The sequence below is a fragment of the Oryctolagus cuniculus genome, chromosome 17 (genome assembly GCF_964237555.1).
Source record: "Oryctolagus cuniculus chromosome 17, mOryCun1.1, whole genome shotgun sequence".
Taxonomy (NCBI): domain Eukaryota; kingdom Metazoa; phylum Chordata; class Mammalia; order Lagomorpha; family Leporidae; genus Oryctolagus; species Oryctolagus cuniculus.
The window spans coordinates 12,860,525-12,879,455 of NC_091448.1; the positions used below are offsets into that span (position 1 = coordinate 12,860,525).

Consider the following 18,931-nt stretch of genomic DNA (forward strand, 5'->3'; position numbering starts at 1 on the left):
AATAAATAAATAAAAATAAGAAAGTGTATACTTTCCTATGTTATAAAGACAAGATCTGAAACTGTATTCATAGTACATCTGATATGAATCCTATAAAAATATTTCAGTGTAGACAGAAAATGTAGGACAAAGGCAGTGACACTAAATATACCGACTTCAAACATTGTTCTCTCATAGTGGAAGCATAGGCTATTTTAATGTTCTTTAAAGTTTCATATTTAAAATTCATATTTTTTTAAATTTAAATTTTGCATTTAGAATTTTGTACAAGGAGTGTATCATTACTCCTAGAAGAAAAAAGTAAGTAAGTAAGGTGGCTAACTTCCTATGTTATTTATACAGAAGCATTTCAGTCTTATGACCTGGGAAACACTGTTTCTCTCACAGTCAGACCCCTTTCCTGGGAGGAACACTGGGCGTGTGGAGCCTTGATGGAAGGCGCGATTGTCCACTCGTTGGGGTCACTTTTGAGGAACTGAGTCCTTGCCCTTCTCACGCCTTACTCCTGTAGATCTGTCCCATGGGCTGGCGCCTGGGAGCTGCCCACCGTGTCTTCTAGGGTGGGGCTTTAGAAAGTTGGTGGAAAATGAGTTTCAAAGAAAAGTTTATTTGGGTGCGAAGCATTTTGGAATCCTCGCGTGGTTTTTTCATCGTTTTCCTTTCCTCGAACCTCTTGAAGACCTCTGCTGTGCAGGGATGTGAACGCTGTCTCCCGGGATTTACATTTTTGAGAACTATCTCCCTTCAGCCCACCTCACAGCGCCCGAAGGACCTGTCGGGGTTTTTCCTTGTCCTACGCTGCCTCCTAATGGACACTTTATGCGCTGCAGCCAGATGACCAGGTGTTGCCAAGCTGTTCTCTCCGCCTTAGCTTCGGTCAGTGGGCAGAAGGAAGCCATTGAGCACTCACGGATTCACCTTACTGTGGGGAGGAGGGAGGATGCCCGGGGAGCCTGTGGTGCACCCCTGCCCCACGTCACTATCAGTGTGCAGAGATGGAAGTCCTGAGAGCTGGGCTGGCAGGAAACTAGAATGTTGGAGAAGATGGGTCTTGTGCAGAGGGGAGAGCTGGTAGCACTGAGACCGGGGAGGGCGGCCTGCTGGGTGTGCCCAGGCCTGGGCTCATCAACCCGGAAGCTCAGGGCAAGAGCACGGAGATCCACGTGTGCAGCAGACAGTTCCTGAATGAATAATGGAGGTGCAGGGGTTCACGATAATTAGTAGCAACGAGACTGGCCTCCCCGGTGTGGCGTGGGTCTGTGAGATAAGCACTCCATGTGATGATGGGGTTGGATGTCAAACCTCCTTAACCAGCCAATCAGAACGGATGCCAGCTCCTCAGTGGTCCCACCACTTGCTCCATAAAGGTGGGCCAGCGTGTGTAACACCCCTGAGGTTTAGTAGAGGTGTTAACGCACAGGACACACAGATTGTTGGCCCATTTTCCACAGCGGGAGCCCCAAGAGTAATGTAATGAAATGCCACTCGGCTACGATTGAAAATCTGCCTCTCGGTTTAGTTTGCTGGTGGAAGGAGGAAGCGGTTCTTTGGTGGCTTTTGCTTCTGGCCAGGTGATTCTGCTCAATCCGTGCGCTGGCCAGTGGTCCACGGGACGCCACCCTCATCAGTCTTACCTTGCCCATCAGCTTTTGGTTGCTAACTGCCTGAGAAGTCAGTTGCCTCCTTGGGCAGACACAGTCTGACCGCTCGTGGGAGCCCACGAGCGGAGACCTGTGCTTACGCTGATCAAGCCCAGCGCCCCACTGTGGAGCAGCAGTGTGAGTGACTCACACCTCCTTGCCTGTCGAGCCCAGGCCCCAGAGAGGTCTCGCTCCCCCTTGCTAGGTCTCCTCCCAGCTCTCGGGCTGTTATGAAAAGACCCCATGCACTGTGGGCCTTGTGAGCAGCTCTCGGGGGGCTGCAGCCCAAGACCAGAGCACCTGCAGATGCCGAGTTGTGAGACACCGTCTTCCTGTGTCCTCAGGTGGCAGAGGGACAAACAAGCTTCCTGGGGCCTCTTTTATGAGGGCACTGACCCCATTCCTGAGTGTCTGTCCTCCGGCCATGAACACCTTCCAGGGACCCCACCTCTTAATGCCGTCATCTTGGGATTTCAGCATGGGATTGGGATGGGGAGGACACATTCAGAACTCAGCACTCACCTCCTCCCATCCCCGGGCAAAGTGTGAACCGACCTCAAGTAGGGCGGCTCCTTCGGCTGTGAATGTGTGGACAGCGGAAGGAAGAGCCTTCCGTCCTTAGAGACCCTGGCTCTGTGGTGTCCCGCAGAGGTCCTCGGTCCAGCGCTCACAGACGCATCGGAGGGCTTCATGCCTTAATGAAGATGAAGAACGTCCAGCCAGAGGGTTTCAGGATGTCCCTGTGCAGCGTGGGAGCCTCAGCTCGCTGTGCCCTTGCCTGTGCCAGCTGGAGCCTTCCTGGCCCTTCCTCCGTGTGACCCTGGCTGCTTCTGGTCCCTTCCCAGGGTCCTGTGCCACCTTGCTTACTGCCACCTGTAACGTGGACCCTGCCTGCACGGTGTGAGAGGGCCCTAGACCCAGAAGCTCACTGCTACTCAGCGTCACTGGGAAGGGCATTCAGCCAGCCCCATCCTGGGAGCAGTCTGTCACTGCACCAGGACACCAAGCCACGTCAGCTGAGGAATCCTGGCTCCCGGCCCCCCACGCAGAACGGCCTTGTGGCAGCGTGAGGAGTTGGCAGCCTCTCACGCACACTTTCTCCCTGGCATTAGCAACTGGAGAGGCCTCACCAAGGAAGCACAAACAAGCCACAAGCACTGTGTGTTCTCAGGACAGAGTGCGCCAGAGAGAGGAAACCGGGGGCCTCGCCTTGTGACTGAGCCACCACGTTGTCGTGAGCGGTGGAGCGAGAGTTTGTCCCTTTTGCTTTCTGATTTGGCCACTGCCCCTTGAGACACCACTGTGAGCAGAGCAGGCCCTCAGCACCGTGGACACCCAGCCCAGGTGACCAGAAGCAGGGGGCCTCACCCCTGCCCAGCTCCCCTCCAGCAGGGCAGTGTTTTGGCCTCCCAGTGCTACTGGGTGCACCTGCCTTTAAAACCCTTACTTCTGGGGTAGCTAAACCTTCATTAAAGAATGTCCCCGTTGATGCCTTATCATGCTCAGTGTTTGCACTTGGTCTCTGGGTGGAGCTCAGGTGTGGGACAGGCTGTGGTCATAGCCATATCAGGTTCGTGGAGGGGTGGAGACTTGCACCCAAAGAAGCAAGGGCAAGCACAGGGCAAGGATGCCAGCTCGAAGATTCTGCGGGTCACCAGGTGACGACAAAGGACACCCTCTCTCCCAGCCCCAACCCAGGATCCCTCTGAGGGCAAGGTCAGGGTTCAGGAAGACAGGAGAGTCCTCTTCTGTGTGCAGCTCTCCCCAGGACAGTTCATGGTGGTGTTGGGGTGGAGGTTGTTCTGTGCTAGGGATCATCTGTCCTGGCCCATAGGGTTCTATTTGCGTAAAGGTTTCTTGGTATGCCTGCTCATTTACTTGCATACTCTGTGTAGCTGCTTTTGCTGTACAATGGCCAGCTTGATTAGCTGTGCTGTAGAGACTTGCATGGCCAGCCAGACCTAAATCACTGACAATCTGGTGCCCCCTGTTCTGCATTGGTGGGTGATCTGGAATGCAGAGGCCACCCCAAGAAGACGGAGTTCAGGTTAATGCTCCAGCCCCAACCTCACTCCTGACACTGCCCTCACCAGTGCCCCAAGTCACTTAACTTCTCTGTGACTCGGTTGTCTTATCCAGAAGACGGACACCGAGCCATCCTCACGGCGGGGTTATGATGATCAAGCTGGTGGCGTGAGGCACGTGACACTGTCAGTAATGCATCTGTTCTCTTTGTTTTGAGACAGAACTCACACATGGTAACATTCACCTTTTAAAAATTTATAAGAGCTGTGATTTTAAAAAAAGTTTTATGTATTTGAAGAACAGAGCTACCACCCCCTGGTTCACTCCCCCAGATGTCTGAGAGTAGGCCATAGAAACCAGGAGCCAGGAACTCAGTCCAGATTCCCCACAGAAGTGGCAGGGACCAGGCACCTAAGCCATCACCTGCTGCCTTCCAGGGTGTGTGCCAGCAGGTGGCTGGAACCAGGAGCAGAGTAGGAATTCGACCCAGGAGCTCCAGGATGGGGTCCAGGTGTCCCAGCCAGCATCCCACCTGCTGGGCCAAACGCCTGTCCCCACCCTTTAAAAACTGTACAGTTCAGTGGCTTTAAGCATAAGAAGACTTCAAAAAGTTCCTGGAAAGTGGATTCAAACGATGTTTATTTTGGTGCCAAAACATTTTGAAATCTATGTGTTATTTTTTTCATAATAACCATTTTCCATGAACTTTATGAAGACCCTGCGTGTAGTCACAAGACTACGCAACCATCTCCAACATCTAATCCCAGGAAGAAATTCCCTAATGGTACCTGTAATAGGCCAGACAATGACCATACAAAGGTAGCAGACCCCAACCCCTGGAATCTGTCAGTGTGACCTTCACTTGGGAAAAAGGTCTTGGCAGATGCAATGAAGGCCCTCAAGCCAGGAGCGAGCGTACCTCGCGTTATCTGGGGGTGGCCCCATGCAGTCCTCTGTGTGCTTACAAGAAACAGGCAGAGTGACTTTAACGTGCCAGGGGAGAAGGGGACACTGGGATGGAGCAGAGAGTGGCGGGATGTGGACACAGCTTCCACAGGCTGCAGGAGGCAAGGAGCCCTTCCTGGAGGCTGCAGTCAGGCCCAGCCCCCTGACCATGCTGGTTTGGGCCTGCAGTGCTGACGTTGGACTGTGGAGAACAAAGTCAGCTGTTGTGAGCCATGGCGTGTGCAGTCATTTGTGTCCGTAGCCACAGAACACCACCCCAGCCCCCATTCTCCCGATGACCATCTGTGGTCCCTCGCCTGCAGAAGATGGGCCAGAGTTGGAGGTGTGTTCTGCCTCAACCAGAGGCAGGATGTTCTCCTGTGCACACTCCTCCCTCGGCAAACAGACGTGAATTTGGCCAGGGCCAGACCCTTAATTTACCCAAGCCCTTCCCCCACACCTCGTGCCTTGTGCTGCCCCCGCACAGGGCTAGAGGATGCTTACTGACTGAATAAAATGCAGCCCCACCCAGCCAGTGGGCCTCCCGAGGTCTACACGAGGTGGATATTTTGACCGTTGCCCTGGGGGAAATGAACACCGTTTTGGATGCGTCCGGGTTGTTTCATGGAGTATCGTTTTCCCTGAGTTCAGAACTGCTGTGTGGTCTCCGGAATCTCTCCTTTGGTGCCGAGGGGTCCAGCTCACGTGCACGCCTGCTGCAGTCGTCCTTCCCTCTCCGTGGCTCCGCTGTGCTGTTTGCCCGAGAACTGACACCTGCAGCAGAGGGAGGTGGAGGGGGAACCCCCGCTCCCCGCCTGAGCATGAGCCCCTGGCAGCAATGGGCAGCGCCTTCCCTGCAGCCTCCGTGGCATCCTGCCCTCTGGTGCTCTTGCCCTGTACTGCAGTGGCCCCATGGTCATCACTGGCCTGTTAGTCCTCTCTCTCTCTCTCTCTCTCTCTCTCTCTCTCTTTTTTTTTTTAAAGAAAAAAAAAGGCAAAAGCCGGGTTTTATGCATCCCAGGTTCCCCTGGGCTCAACCACTCATTGTCTTCGTGTTGTGAGCAGGTTATTTCTCCTCCCTCTGCCTAAGGCCCCCATCTGCCAGCGGCTGGATAGCAACATCCGTCTTGCTGTGCCTGCCATGTAGTTCTCTCTCCAGAGACGCTGTTACCGTCGTCACCATCGCCATCAGGTTCCAATCTTCCTCGCTGCTAGAGGGCCGGGGCTCTGGCTACAACCTCAGGCCACTTGGTCCAAATCACTCCTACCTGGCAGGGAAGCCAAGACTCAAACACAGGTGCCGTCTCGGCCTCATCTCTGAAGGCAGACTTCTTAGAAATAAAGCACTCCGTCAAGTTCCTCTGGCGCTAAATTTACATTCAGATGTGATCATCTCTGTAAGAAATCAGAAATCAACTCATGGATCAGAAGTTCTTTGAAAGAACACCATGGATGTCCAGCAGTTAACAGAACCATGGATGTTCTAGCTTTTTTTTTCACTTCTTGCTGCTTGAACACGAGCCCCATGGGTCCAGGAAGCCCTGGTCCATCTGTTGCCCGAGGCTGAGTGACGCTAGGTCCTGTGACAGACACCAGACCCCTCTTGTCCTCTGCCCCTTGTCTGCCTACACCTCCCCCTGACATTGTAGGGTTCTCATTTCCTTGCTGTTAGGATCCACAAACAAAAGAGAAGGGTTGCTGTTTTTCTGTCGTGTCAGGGGACTTGGATTTTGCTTAGGCATGGTATGGAGTGGGACCACAGAATTTCGTGTCTGCTTTTGCTCCACGCCGGGTGGAGGCGGAGGGCATCGCTGGGTCAGCACTCACGGAACAATCTCAGCTTTTGCACCGAGTCCCTGTTTTGAGTCTTTGTTCTCGTCCTTGGCTTCTAGGCAGAAACTTTAAACAAGGCTGCTCTTAGAGGGAGAGAAGAGGCAGCCAGGGCTGATTTTTTGAAGCCAAACAGAGCATGTGAAGGACCATGTTGTCCTTGAACGTGGAGGCCCTTGGCCTTCGTGCAGCCCCAGGCCACGTCCCTGTGTGGGTGGGGCAGCTGTGTCCTCCACAGCGTGCCCTGTTTGTGTACCCTCACTGTGACCTGAACCCAGCCAGAGGGCCCCACAGCAACCTCAGAGGGAGCTCAGAGAGGAGACCCGGAAGGGGGAAGCTAGGGCCGCTCTGATTGCACTGAACATTGTTGTTGTTTAATCCGAAACCACTTTGGAACAGCTCGGGGCTGACTGTTTAACTCTAGCCTAACCCTAGAAATTCTAGAACCGAGAGCCACCTACTGAAGATGACTGGTAGTAACCGTAGCCGTGCCCATGTGACACTGCCTCTGTCCCAGTGCTTGGTAGACAGTAACTCACCCACTGTTCCCGGTGACCCTGAGGGATGGGCACTCCCATTGGCCCTGTCCTGCAGATGAACAGACTGACAGCTGGGGTGACTTCTCCCAGGCCTCACAGCTCCGCTGAGTGTAGAGCAGGGGGTTGACCCCAGCCACCCACACTCTGAGCCCCTCGGGCAGTGAGTGCACACTGGTTACCCACCTGACTGCAGGTTTTGGGGTCTAACTCGCTCCTCCAAGGAAAACATGATGGCCACTCCTGCCTGCCTGTCTGCCCGAGTCCACAGCCTCACTTGTCCCCATCAAGCAGGCCCTTGGCTAAGTCCCCATCTTTGTTTCTACGTCTGCGCTGTGCCACCCACCCTGGGGCACCATGGCTCAGAGTCCCCAGCCCGGCTGAGGCTGCCCGAGCCTCTGAGCTGATGAGACGGCACCTGTGCCTATAGACCCATCTGATTATAGACACTGATTCGAGCCGCACGTGTCCTGGGCTTACCCAGCCACCTGCCTGTGTCGGTGTCTCTGGGTGGCCGTGTCTCAAGCTTCATAATTTTACTTGAATGGGTTTTATGCAGAAATAACACCTTACGTTAGCAGGAAAGTATATAACCCTCTAACCTGGGCTGGTTTTCCTTAGTGCTAGGCCTAGCAGCTGAGAAATTGCAGAGTACCCATCTCAAGCCAAGCGATGGGCGTATAATTAGTATTCTGTGTTTCTGTATTAAAGTCCTGGCATCACAAAATAGACCTTCCGCTCCGAAGTGGCCGGTTTCACGGCACAGATGCGTTGCTGCAGCAGCCATCGTTTCACATCCAGATGCATAACTGCTGACGAGATGCGAGGGGACCTCACTGTCACTGTGTCCCGAGGTCGGCGCCGCTGTGACTGAGCCCGCAAGGCAAATGTCTTGTTTCTCTTTGGCGAGGTTTAGACTGTCCACCTCTGGGACCCTCAGTGGGCCTGTTAGATTTTTTTTTTAAAAGTCTCATTCGCAATAGTTGGTCAAAGTAGCATGATTTTTCCCCCTATCCTAATTCAGTCTACAATCTGGTTCTTGTAGAAAGTGAGAGACAAGAAATGAGCTGCAGGGTCTGTGCCCCAGTGATGCCTGGGCCTACGGTGCTCCTGGGCTCTGGGGTTTTCCACATCTGTCTCGGCTCCAGAACTGGTCCTCGCTCCAGTGGTGTGTCCCACGCCTACGACAGGGCCGCTGGGGGATGTGAGTGTTGGTCTCACTTGGCAGTGGTCTCTGAACCCACTGTTCTGATATTTTTTTTAAGATGTTTGAATTTGAGAGGTAGAGTCACAGAGAGAGAGAGGGTGAGACAGAAAAGTCTCCCATCTGCTGGTTCATTCCTCAAATGGCCACAATGGCTGGAGCTGAGCCAATCCGAAGCCAGGAGCCAGGAGCTTCTTCTGGGTCTCCCACACAGGCAGGGGGGCCCAAGAACTTGGACCATTTTCCATTGCTTTCCCAAACCATTAGCAGAGAACTGGATTGGAAGAGGAGCAGACAGGACACAAACTGGTGCCCACATGGGATGCTGGCACCACAGGCAGAGGCTTAGCCTACTAAGCCACAGCATTGGCCCCATGAACTGATATGAAAAAGCATTAATTTACATGGTGAGAAAGCTCTCCCCTTTTCTATTTTCTCTCAATCTTGGTTGTGACACCAAGAAAGATTCTGTCTGGGGCTAGCATCTCCTTAGCCCTGGGCTCAGGTAGATATGCATCAGCGTACCCGTCACACTGATGTACCCTGGCTTCCGACCGCCACGCCCACTGTCATCAGCCCCTGCCAGCCCCTCTCTGTGCCTCCTCCCTGGGCCGTGAAATGGCCTTCTTGTTTCCCATGTTAGTGCTTCTCAGGCTAAAACGTGCATTGGAGTTGTCTGGGCGTCTTGTTAAGAAAGAGAACTCTGAGTTAGGTTGTACCTTTGAGGTGGGGCCAAGGTTCTGCGTGTCTACCAGGCTGCCAGGTGGTGGCCAGACCATGGGCCTACCTACCCACTGTCAATCTCAGCTGCCTATGCCAGTGGTTCCTGCCCACTGCTGCACAGCGAATCACCCGGGGAACTTTCAAAACCCAGTACTTGGGTCACTTCCCTCAAAACACTCTGATTTAATTCTGATCACTGGAGCATCTCACACCCTCTACCCCGAGTGATTCCAGTGTACAGCTGGGGTTGGAAACCACCAGCCTTTACAAAGAGCACTTTCTAGAAGTTCCAGTGTGGGTGCAGCTCCGTGGCCCAGGTCGGACGGGGGGAGGGTAGTGTTGCTCCCAGAGAGCCGCAGAGTCACCTGGGACCCCTGTGAAATGCGAGTTCTACTTCAGCAGGTTTGGGGGGTGCCTGAGTGTCAGGCGGTGCCAGGTGCCCAGGCCGGAGCACCAGGACCCACACGGTGCCCAGTGACTGCCAGTGATGGTGACAGGCAGCTCCTCTCGCGCTGAGTCAGACCTTTTGAGTCTCACCTCCTCTTCCCTTCAAACGTGACGTGGTCGCTTTTGTCCAGCGTGGGATCCATGGCAGGACACAGGTCCACGTGGGGCGCTTCTCGGGTGGGTAACGTCGTCTTCCCTCTCTCTTCACAGTACGAGATGCAAAAAACCTGATCCCCATGGATCCCAACGGGCTTTCAGATCCCTACGTGAAGCTGAAACTCATTCCTGATCCCAAGAATGAAAGTAAACAAAAAACCAAAACCATCCGCTCCACACTGAACCCGCAGTGGAACGAATCCTTTACCTTGTAAGTGGTCTCTCCTCTTGATTGAGTTTCGTTGCCGCCCACTGAGCAGCTGCCCACCCCGTGGCCAGAGGTAGCGAGGCACGTTCCCCATGAAGGCCGTAACGCTGCCTTCCTTCCTGGCGCTGTCTCAGGCTGCCACCGGCAGACGGCTGCCATCACCCCTGTGAACAGACAGTGCCTTCCTCTGCCGGGAGCTGTGTTCTACAGGCCCCACGTGATGATCATTGCCTGTTCTGTACCCAGAAATATTCTATGTGAGCTGTTACACTTGATGTAAAAGTGCGCAACGTGCATCTTATCTCCTGATGAACTTCGGTTCCTTAGGGGAGGGCATGAGGCACAAGCTTAAATAAGGTAGAAAGCAAAGTAAGTCAACACAGAGGCTGTCGATGGCATTGAAGTGAGCATCCTCGCCTTCAATCGGGGAGGACTTCCCGGAGGCAGCAGTGTTTAAAGTGGGAATTGAGGGATTTGCCAGGACTTCAGAGGTAGAGATGGAAGAGGGGGCAGGAGGGCTGAAGGAGTCGGGTGGGACGGCACAGGTGTAGACTGGCCCATGGGAAGCAGGTCTCTGTACGGGATGGGCTTTGTGAGCCATCCAGGCTCCATTGCACACCCACAGTGAGGTCCCCATGTCAGAGCAATGGTAGCCAATACGTAAACACAAGGCCATGGCTGCATTCTAATAAAGTTGATAAAAACAGACAGTGGGCCAGATTTGGGCCATGGGTCATGGTTTGCAAAGGCCTGGTCTAGAGCTTTGCTTGCCATTGTAAGGGGTTGGTTTTTTGTTGGCACAGAAAGAGAATAGAATACACTGGCTGTCTATCTCAGGCTTAGATCACGGCCATGTCATAGAAATACTGATCAAGATATGCCAATGTGTGTGTGTGTGTGTGTGTGTGTGTGTGTGTGTTTTGCAGCAAATTAAAACCCTCCGACAAAGACCGACGACTGTCTGTAGAAATCTGGGACTGGGACCGAACAACAAGGAATGACTTCATGGGGTCGCTCTCCTTTGGCGTCTCGGAGCTCATGAAGATGCCAGCCAGTGGATGGTGAGGAAGCCCCTGAGGCTGAGGGTGTCCCGCACGGTAGCCATCTGGAGACTTGGACCAAGCCGTGCAGGTCCTTTGCACTGCCTGATGAGTGTCCAGATGCCAGCTGTGGACTCTCCCCGGGATGCGTGCCACGAGGCAGCTCCACTGGGGTTGTGGGAGGCTTGGGAACCCGCAGTGGTGTGGTCACAGCACCCCTAACTGCCTTCTCCCCTGTGTCTTTGAAAGGTACAAGTTGCTGAACCAAGAAGAAGGTGAATACTACAATGTGCCCATTCCGGAAGGGGACGAAGATGGGAACGTGGAGCTCAGGCAGAAATTCGAGGTGAGGCCACCCACAAAGAGGCCGCGACACCTTCCCTTGCCTTTATGAAGCAGAGCTTCTGCAGGGGCCAAGTTGCCGTGGGTACACTGTGGAAAGGCAAAAAGTAATTTAAATGTTAATTTTGTTCTTTATTTAAAAACACAGACGTTGCCTGTAATCACTTCCCTGTGCAAGCCGTCGACACTCTGTGTCGATTATCACTTAGAGAATGGGGATTGGAAATGAGGTGATTGACTTCTGCATGAGAAATCAGCACCGGGGTGTCCTCAGCGCAGAAGTGCCAGTGGGGAGACGAGCAGGGATCCCTACCAAGAAGGCTCGTGCTCCTCCAAAGAGGAGCCGCTGTTCCGCCTCTCCTGGGAGACTGTGTGTGTGTCGTTCTGAAATCTTGCCTGCATCACACATTTTTTTCTTGCAGAAAGCAAAATGTTCTGGGTTTTGTTCCAAGAAGCCAGCTCAAATGGCTCTGCCTTTGTGTCTGGGACTCCTTTTTATTTTTGCTCCAGATCTTTGGGACGGACCAGCCTCCTTCCCCTCTTCCTGTTTGGTGTCTGGGTTTGCCTTCTGCCTGGCCGCTTGTCTCGCTTCTCCCTCCCCTCCTCCTCGCTCCTCTCTTTTCTTCTCCCTGCTCTTCCTTCTTCTCTTTCCAGACATCTCAGCTTGCAGTGAGCCCCCTCTTCTGGAAGCACCGGCCTTCAATTCCAAGTCACAACTTCTGATTTTTTTCCCTTCCTCTAATCACCCTGCGTTTGGGCTTATTGAGAGATTCATTCTGTGTGACAGGCGCATGCCTTCTTGAATTCTTTCCCTCTGCAGAATAACCAAGATTTCCTGAAATTTCTATACCTTAAAGAAACACGCACACACATGTGCACACACACACAAACACACATACACACATGTCCCAACACACAAGTGTCACTGAAATGTTGACACCATTGGGAGGCTGGTGGTCTTGTCTTCCTTATTGTATTGTTCCCAAAGTGACATGCAGAGGTCGCATGCAGACAGGCTGATCTCCCAAGGTGTTATCATGAAAGAGTTGGTTAGCTTAGGACCCCGATGCCCGGACACAGTGCAGGTTGGTGACAGGTAGTGAGAGGCGGGAGCTGTGTGTTGGATGCTCAGGAGCGTAAGTGGATGAAGCGCAGCACAGGCGATAGGAACCTGAAGGCAACCACCAGCCCGCCTGAGAGTGGATGAGACAGCAGGGAGAGGCGGGGACTGGGGTGAGCTGGTGAAATCCAGCCCCAGCTCAGTGTGGCAGCCGCCACTGCTCAGCGTTGGCTGATCATTACGTGCAAACACAGGCCTAGTTCTCAGGAGAAGCCAACAATTCCGGTTCTTGTAGGACAGGGCCTGACTCTCACAATGCTGGCAGATAATGAAAACTCAGAATCGGGGCCCAGGGTTGTGGTACAGTGGGCTAAGGCACCGCTTACGGCGTCAGCGTCCCAGCCTGGCTGTTCCACTTCTGATTCAGTTCCCTGTTTGTGTGCCTGGGAGGGCAGCAGAGGAGAGCCTAAGGACTCGGGCCCTTGACATCCATGTCGGAGACCCTGATGGAGTTCTGGGCTCCTGGCTTTTGCCTAGCCTGGACCAAGCTGTTGAGGCCATTTAGAGAGTAAATCAGCAGTTGGAAGATGTCTCTCCCTCCACTCCCATCTGCCCCGTGTGTGTGTGTGTGTGTGTGTGTGTGTCCATCTCTCTCTGTTGCTCTACCTTTCAAATAAAATAGAGATCTTTTAAGAAAACTCAAAGGGCCAGCATCGTGGTATATCAGGTAAAGCTGCTACCCACAACCCTGGCATCTCATATGAGCACCAGTTCATATCCCAGCTGTTCCACTTCCAATCCAGCTCCCTGCTGAAGGCCTGGGAAAAGTAGCAGAGGATGGCCCAGGTGTGTGGGCCCCTGCCCCTACGTGAGAGACTCCTGGCCCAGCCCTGGCTGTTGTGGCTGTGGGGAGCAGCCCGGACTGGACTGAGTTACTGGAATTAAGACTTATTCTATGCATCTGCTCTCCCACAATATGGCGCTGGGAGAGAAGTAAACAGCTTCCGCACAGCTGCCTCCAGTTCAGCTAATAAACTGTAGGACTTGCTCCTGATTGGAGGAGAGCAGCGTACTCGGCGTGTGGGCAGCCGAGTTGGGATTGGCGGAGGAGGACTATAAAGGAGGAGAGAGACGGCATGCACTGGGAACATCTATGGGGAACATCTAGCTGAAGGATCACCCGTGCAGCCCCCGAGAGACCCGGCCAGCGGTGTGCCGCTCCCCCGCGGAAGTGGGGAATGTGGCCAGGGGGAACTGCCCTTCCACGGAGGTGGAAGGGATAGTAGCCAACCCGGGAAGAACCAGCAGCAAACCCGGGGAGGGCCGAGCAGACGAAAGAACAGCGCAGGGTCCTGTGTCGTTCCTCCACGAAGAGGGGGAGCGACAGTGGCCATCTGGGGACTGAACCAGCGATGGAAGAGCTCTCTTTCTCCTTCTGTCTCTCACTTGCTTTCTGTAACTCAGACTTTCAAATGAATAAGTAAATCTTTAAAGAAAAAAAAAAACATTTGGAATTGTGTAGAGGTCAGACATTCCCTCTATTGCTTTAGACAAGGAAGGAGTTAGCCAATGGGGATGAGCTTGCAATATCTGCTGTTAAAAAAATCTATGAGAGGGGCTGGCACTTCAGCTCACTTGGCTAATCCTCTGCCTGCGGTGCTGGCATCCCGGGTTCTAGTCCCAGTCGGGGTGCCGGATTCTGTGCCGGTTGCCCCTCTTCCAGGCCAGCTCTCTGCTGTGGCCTGGGAGTGCAGTGGAGGATGGCCCAAGTGCTTGGGCCCTGCACCCGCATGGGAGACCAGGAGGAAGCACCTGGCTTCTGGCTTCAGATTGGTGCACCACGCTAGCCAGAGCAGCCATTTGGGGGGTGAACCAACGGGAAGGAAGACCTTTCTATCTCTCTCTCTCTCTCTCTCTCTCTCTCTCTCTCACTGTCTAAATCTGCCTGTCCAAAAAAAAAAAAAAAGTCTAGGAGAGAAAAGATAATAAAAGGAAAGAGGTTATCTATGTAATAATTGCATGTTTATACATATACATACAGAGAGATGAAAGCCGAGGTTTTGCAGTGGGCTCGGGTGTCTGTGGCAGACCCAGCTCTGTCTCTGTTTTCCTTCACCTGCTTCATCCACTCTCTGTTCCCACTCCCACCCCACAGCAGAGGGCCCGGAGCTGGGGCGCTGGACAGGAAGCCCTCCTGGAGCCCTCTGCCCCATGGCGCATCGTTCCTGTGACCCTTGAGTCCTTTAGAGAGAGTTCAGGGCACTGAGTACAGTGTGACTGGGCTGTCCCCAGCAGGGCAGAAACCTGGGCAACGGCCGGGCCCTCACTGGGTTTCATCTCCTAACAGCGCTCAGCAGCGGCCCCAGGCAGGAGCCCTGGCACGGAGCGCGTGGGAGGGGGCTCTAGCATTGTCCGTGGTGGGCTCTGAGCCTTGGCTTTGCTCATGAAGGAATACTGGCCTCCTTTTTATGGCTCATCTCCACAGCTTCCTGTTGAGTTATCCTCCTGTTTTTCTGGGCAGGAGGTCCAGCTTTTTATAAGGGTCAGAGTTCCAAACTTAAAAAAAAAAAATAAATGAATAACAAACTGGAGGACTTGAGGCCAAAGGCAAAGCGTTCCCCTTGGAGGCCGGGTAGAGGCCGCGTGGGTGTCGCCAGTGGCCGTGCTCCCTGCTGGCAGAGCTGTGGATTTTGCTCTGTGGCACCAGAGGTGAGAGGTGGGGTCAGCAGAGTTGCGTGGTGGCCGGGCCCCTGCTGCCCCCAGACCACCAAATCCTGCTTGGCACCTGTGCATGAACTGCATGCCGGCTCTCCTGACGCGTCTTCCAGCTCACTTTTCCCAGTTATTCCATTTACATTCGCTCATCTACTTCGAACAGACTAGAAGCACAACTGTAAGAGCTTGGGCAGAAGGCCCCAGTGTGCAAACGATGTCGAGAGCCTCACGACGCTGGCAGCATTGTGTCTCAGCTGGACTGTCAGGGCTGGTCTTGGGCAGGGGCACAGCCCCATAATGGTGTTCTGTCACAGTCCGTGCATGTGCGACTCACAGCCCTTCCCCTGGGCCAAGCTCTTAGGGAGCCATGTGCTGGGGCAGAAAACGTGGGCTCCATATTTGAGTAGTTCTAGGAGGCAGCCAGCTTTCCCAGGGTGCTGCTTGGCATGAATGTCATTTGGGGAGCTTGCTAGACACCCAATCCATCTCCTCCCTCAGTCCCCAGGGTCTCCCCAGGCGCCCCTTTGTACCTCTGTCTGCACATGGTCGCCGTTCTGACTGATGGGCCATCTTGCTCATCCCTTTCTTCCCAGTACCCCTCCCTGGAATCCTGCCCACCCTCCAGCTGCTGCTCTGTTCGGCTGGGAAAAGGTTTTCTTGTAGGTTCCTGGTGAGTTACCATTGCGTGAACACAACATGACGGCGAGTCCTGCCAGGAGCAGGCGTCCTACCCCGGTCTTGCACAGCGCCTGTCTCTCAGGATCGTCTTTCCATGTCCAGCTCTGCTTTCTTTTTCTTTTTTTTTTTTTTTTAATTTATTTAATGAGCATAAATTTCCAAAGTACAGCTTATGGACCACAATAGCCTCCCCCCCCGCCCCGTGTCTTCCCTCCCATCCACAACGCTCCCCTCTCCCACTCCCTCTCCCCTTCCCCTTCACATCACAATTAATTTTCAATTATCTTTATATACAGAAGATCAATTTAGCGTATGTTAAGTAAAGATTGCCACATTTTGCTCCCACACAGAAACATAAAGTGTAAAATACTATTTGAGTACTAGTTATAGCATTAATTAAACACCTAAGAGTAATTGTGTATTAATTACAGAGCTCAACCAATAGTTTTAAGTAGAATATAAAATGCATCTTTTGCATTGTTGTGGCTTCCCCCCGACCTCCCTCCCTCCCGTGGCCCTCCCCTCACCCACTTCCTCTCCCCTCCCCCCCCTTCATCACGTTTCATTTTCGGTTACCTTCATATACCAAAGATCAATTTAGTATATACTAAGCAGGGATTTCAACAGGTTGCACTCACACAACTGAACCAGGTATAGGGTATTGTTCGACTAGTAGTGTTGTTTTTGAGTTTCATAGATAAACATATTAAGGACAGAGATCCTGCGAGGGGAGCATGAACCCAGTGACTCCCATTGTTGATTTAACAATTGGCACTCTTATTTATGACGTCAGCAATCACCCGAGACTCTTGCTATGAGCTGTCTAGGCTATGGAAGCCCCTTGAGTTCACCAACTCTGAATTTGTTTAGTCAAGGCCATATCACAGTGGAGGTTCCTTCCTCCCTTCAGAGAAAGGCGCCTCTCTCCTTGATGGCCTGATCCTTCTGCTGGAGTGTTGTTCACCAGGATCCTTCATTTAGATTGTTTTTTTGCCACCGAGTCATGGCTTTCCATGCCTGCGCAGCTCTGCTTTCTAGAAAGAGTTAACTACAGTTTTCAGACCCTTTCCCCAAAATCAGAAGTTATTCACCCAACAAGAGAAAAACTGAAACAACCTGCCTCTGCGTTAGAATTCATCCGATGAGTAGAGCAAAGGGTGTGTTCTAGAGTTTGACAAGCCAAACAACCAGGGAGTGCAGCTCTAAGGAGCCAAGGAAGAGCCCAGCACGTTTGGAAAGGGCCTCCCTGTCGAACGCAGAGCCCGCTGGTGCGCTTCATCCGTGCCGAAGACAGATCAGCCACAACCTTGCCTGCACTGCGCCGGCGGGCCTCTGGTCTGTGCCATGTCCATCCGTCTGCAGATAACGTGCACACGTGTGAATGATAGGTCTTTCATTCATTCCCGAAGGCAGGTTCCAGCAGTGCACAAGCAGACAGTGCCCACCGTCTTGGAGCTTCTGTTCCTTTCCTGGGGGCCCTGTGCAGGTCTTTTGGGGACCGAAGCAGAGAGCTTGTTGTAAACCCTGTGCTTAAGCGATTCCCGGAGCCTACCCTCCCTGCTGAGGGCAGCCAGCCTGCCTGTTCTTCCTTCCCACTGTTCCCACGGCGAGACCCCCAGCCGGAGCTGGGAAAAAGCTGCCTTCCCTTGGGTCCAGACAGGATGGCTTAGCTCTGCCTCAGCTGACATTCCTGGAAAAAGTCAGATAATGACTACTTTTTTAAAGATATATTCATTTATTTGAAGGGGAGAGTGAATCACACACACACACATACAAAGTGAGAGAGACAGCGATATCTTCCATCTGCTCGTTCACTTCTCAATGACTGCAACTGTCAGAGCTGGCCAAAGCCAAGAGCCCAGCACTCCAGCCACATCTTCCATGTGAATGGCAGGGTCCCAAGCAGTTGGGCCATCCTCCACTGCTTTCCCAGGCGCATTAGCAGGGAGCTGGATCAGAAGTGGAGGAGCTGGGACTCAAACCAGTTGCTGATATGGGATGATGGCATTGCAGGCTGCAGCTTAGCTCACGGCGCTACAGCACTGGCCTTGATAATGACTACTTTAGGTTTTGCAGGCCACGCAGCATCTGTGTATCAGCTGTGACCTTACAACATGAAAGCCACTATGGAGAGTACATCCGCAACCGAGCATGGTGTGTTCCAAGAAAAGTGTATTTTACAGAAACAGGTTGCAGGCCTCATTGGCCCATAGACCATAGCCTGACAACATCTGGTTTAGCCCATAGACTCTAGAATCCAGCTCTGGTCAGCAGGTGACAACTCTGAGCTTTAATCTCCTTCACTGTAAATAGGAATAACAGCAATACTTCCAACATATATAGGGTTGTTTAAAAGGTTGAAAGTAGAAAAGTCCTCAGAGCACACTTAACAATACATAGGTTAGCTCTTCCAATCATTCTCATCATTAGCAATATATTTTTGTTGCAGAAACTGGCTTATAGTGGGAAAATTTGTTTTAAATTTCTAGGAAAGGACAAATTTCCTGTTGAAATCATGCCCCAAACACTGGGCATGTTTTGGGTGCCATAGCCCAGCCATGTTATGGAGTAGCGCATTGGTGAGAACCCATTTGTCACAGTGCTCCTCTGGGAAAATGTGTCCTAACATACATTGGGATGGATTTCTAGAACCCAGTGTGCCTGTACACTGAGGCCTTTGTGTGTCTGGGAATGCACCAAATAGCATCCAAGTAGAACAATCCATCAGTGGTTGTCAGGGGAGTAAATACAATCCCACAAGGAGGAGTCAGCCTGCACCCACGTCTCAGTTCAGTACTTTGGGTTAGGGTCCTGATTGGAGAATCAAAAGTGGGCACATCTTTGAGATGTTTGCTAGAGATCACACCTGGAATGACCACAGGTATAACCATAGTGATGGGAGCTGCTAGCCATTCGTGGAACAGTTAGGTTAACAGTGGAAGTGTCATGGCTGACTTACTACTGATCCCACTCACGGGAACATCTGGTACCTCTGTGTGTGTGATGTTGCTGTTTTGATCTTTCACCAGAATCTGGACCAGAATCTTTCCCGGGAGGTTCCGTACTGCATTCAGCTGCTAGTGGGCCCTCCGTGGCTGAGCTTTCTGCATTTACAGTTCCAGCAACTGGGAATTGCAAGCATTTCTTAAGAATTTGAGTCAGGACCTGTGTTGCGGCGTAGTGAGTAAAGCCGCCACCTGCAACACCAGCATGCTATATGGGCACCGGCTCAAGTCCCAGCTGTTCCACTTCCAGTCCAGCTCCCAGCTAACGCACTTGGGAAAGCAGAAGCAGATGGCCCAGGTGGTTGGGCCCCTGTATCCATGTGGGAGACTTGAATGAAGCTCCTGGCTCCTGAGCTCAGCCTGGCCCGGCCATGGCA

At 52.7% G+C, this 18,931-nt stretch overlaps 1 protein-coding gene across 3 annotated transcripts in view; it reads left to right on the forward strand.

Annotated features, from left to right (window-relative positions):
• PRKCA (protein kinase C alpha) overlaps positions 1-18,931 on the forward strand; it is a 427,154-nt gene that overhangs the window by 338,273 nt on the left and 69,950 nt on the right. For all 3 annotated transcript variants that reach the window (XM_051824401.2, NM_001101724.1, XM_051824402.2), the window contains 3 exon segments: positions 9,561-9,717; positions 10,641-10,775; positions 11,004-11,100. In XM_051824401.2, the coding sequence (XP_051680361.1) occupies positions 9,561-9,717; positions 10,641-10,775; positions 11,004-11,100 (389 nt within the window).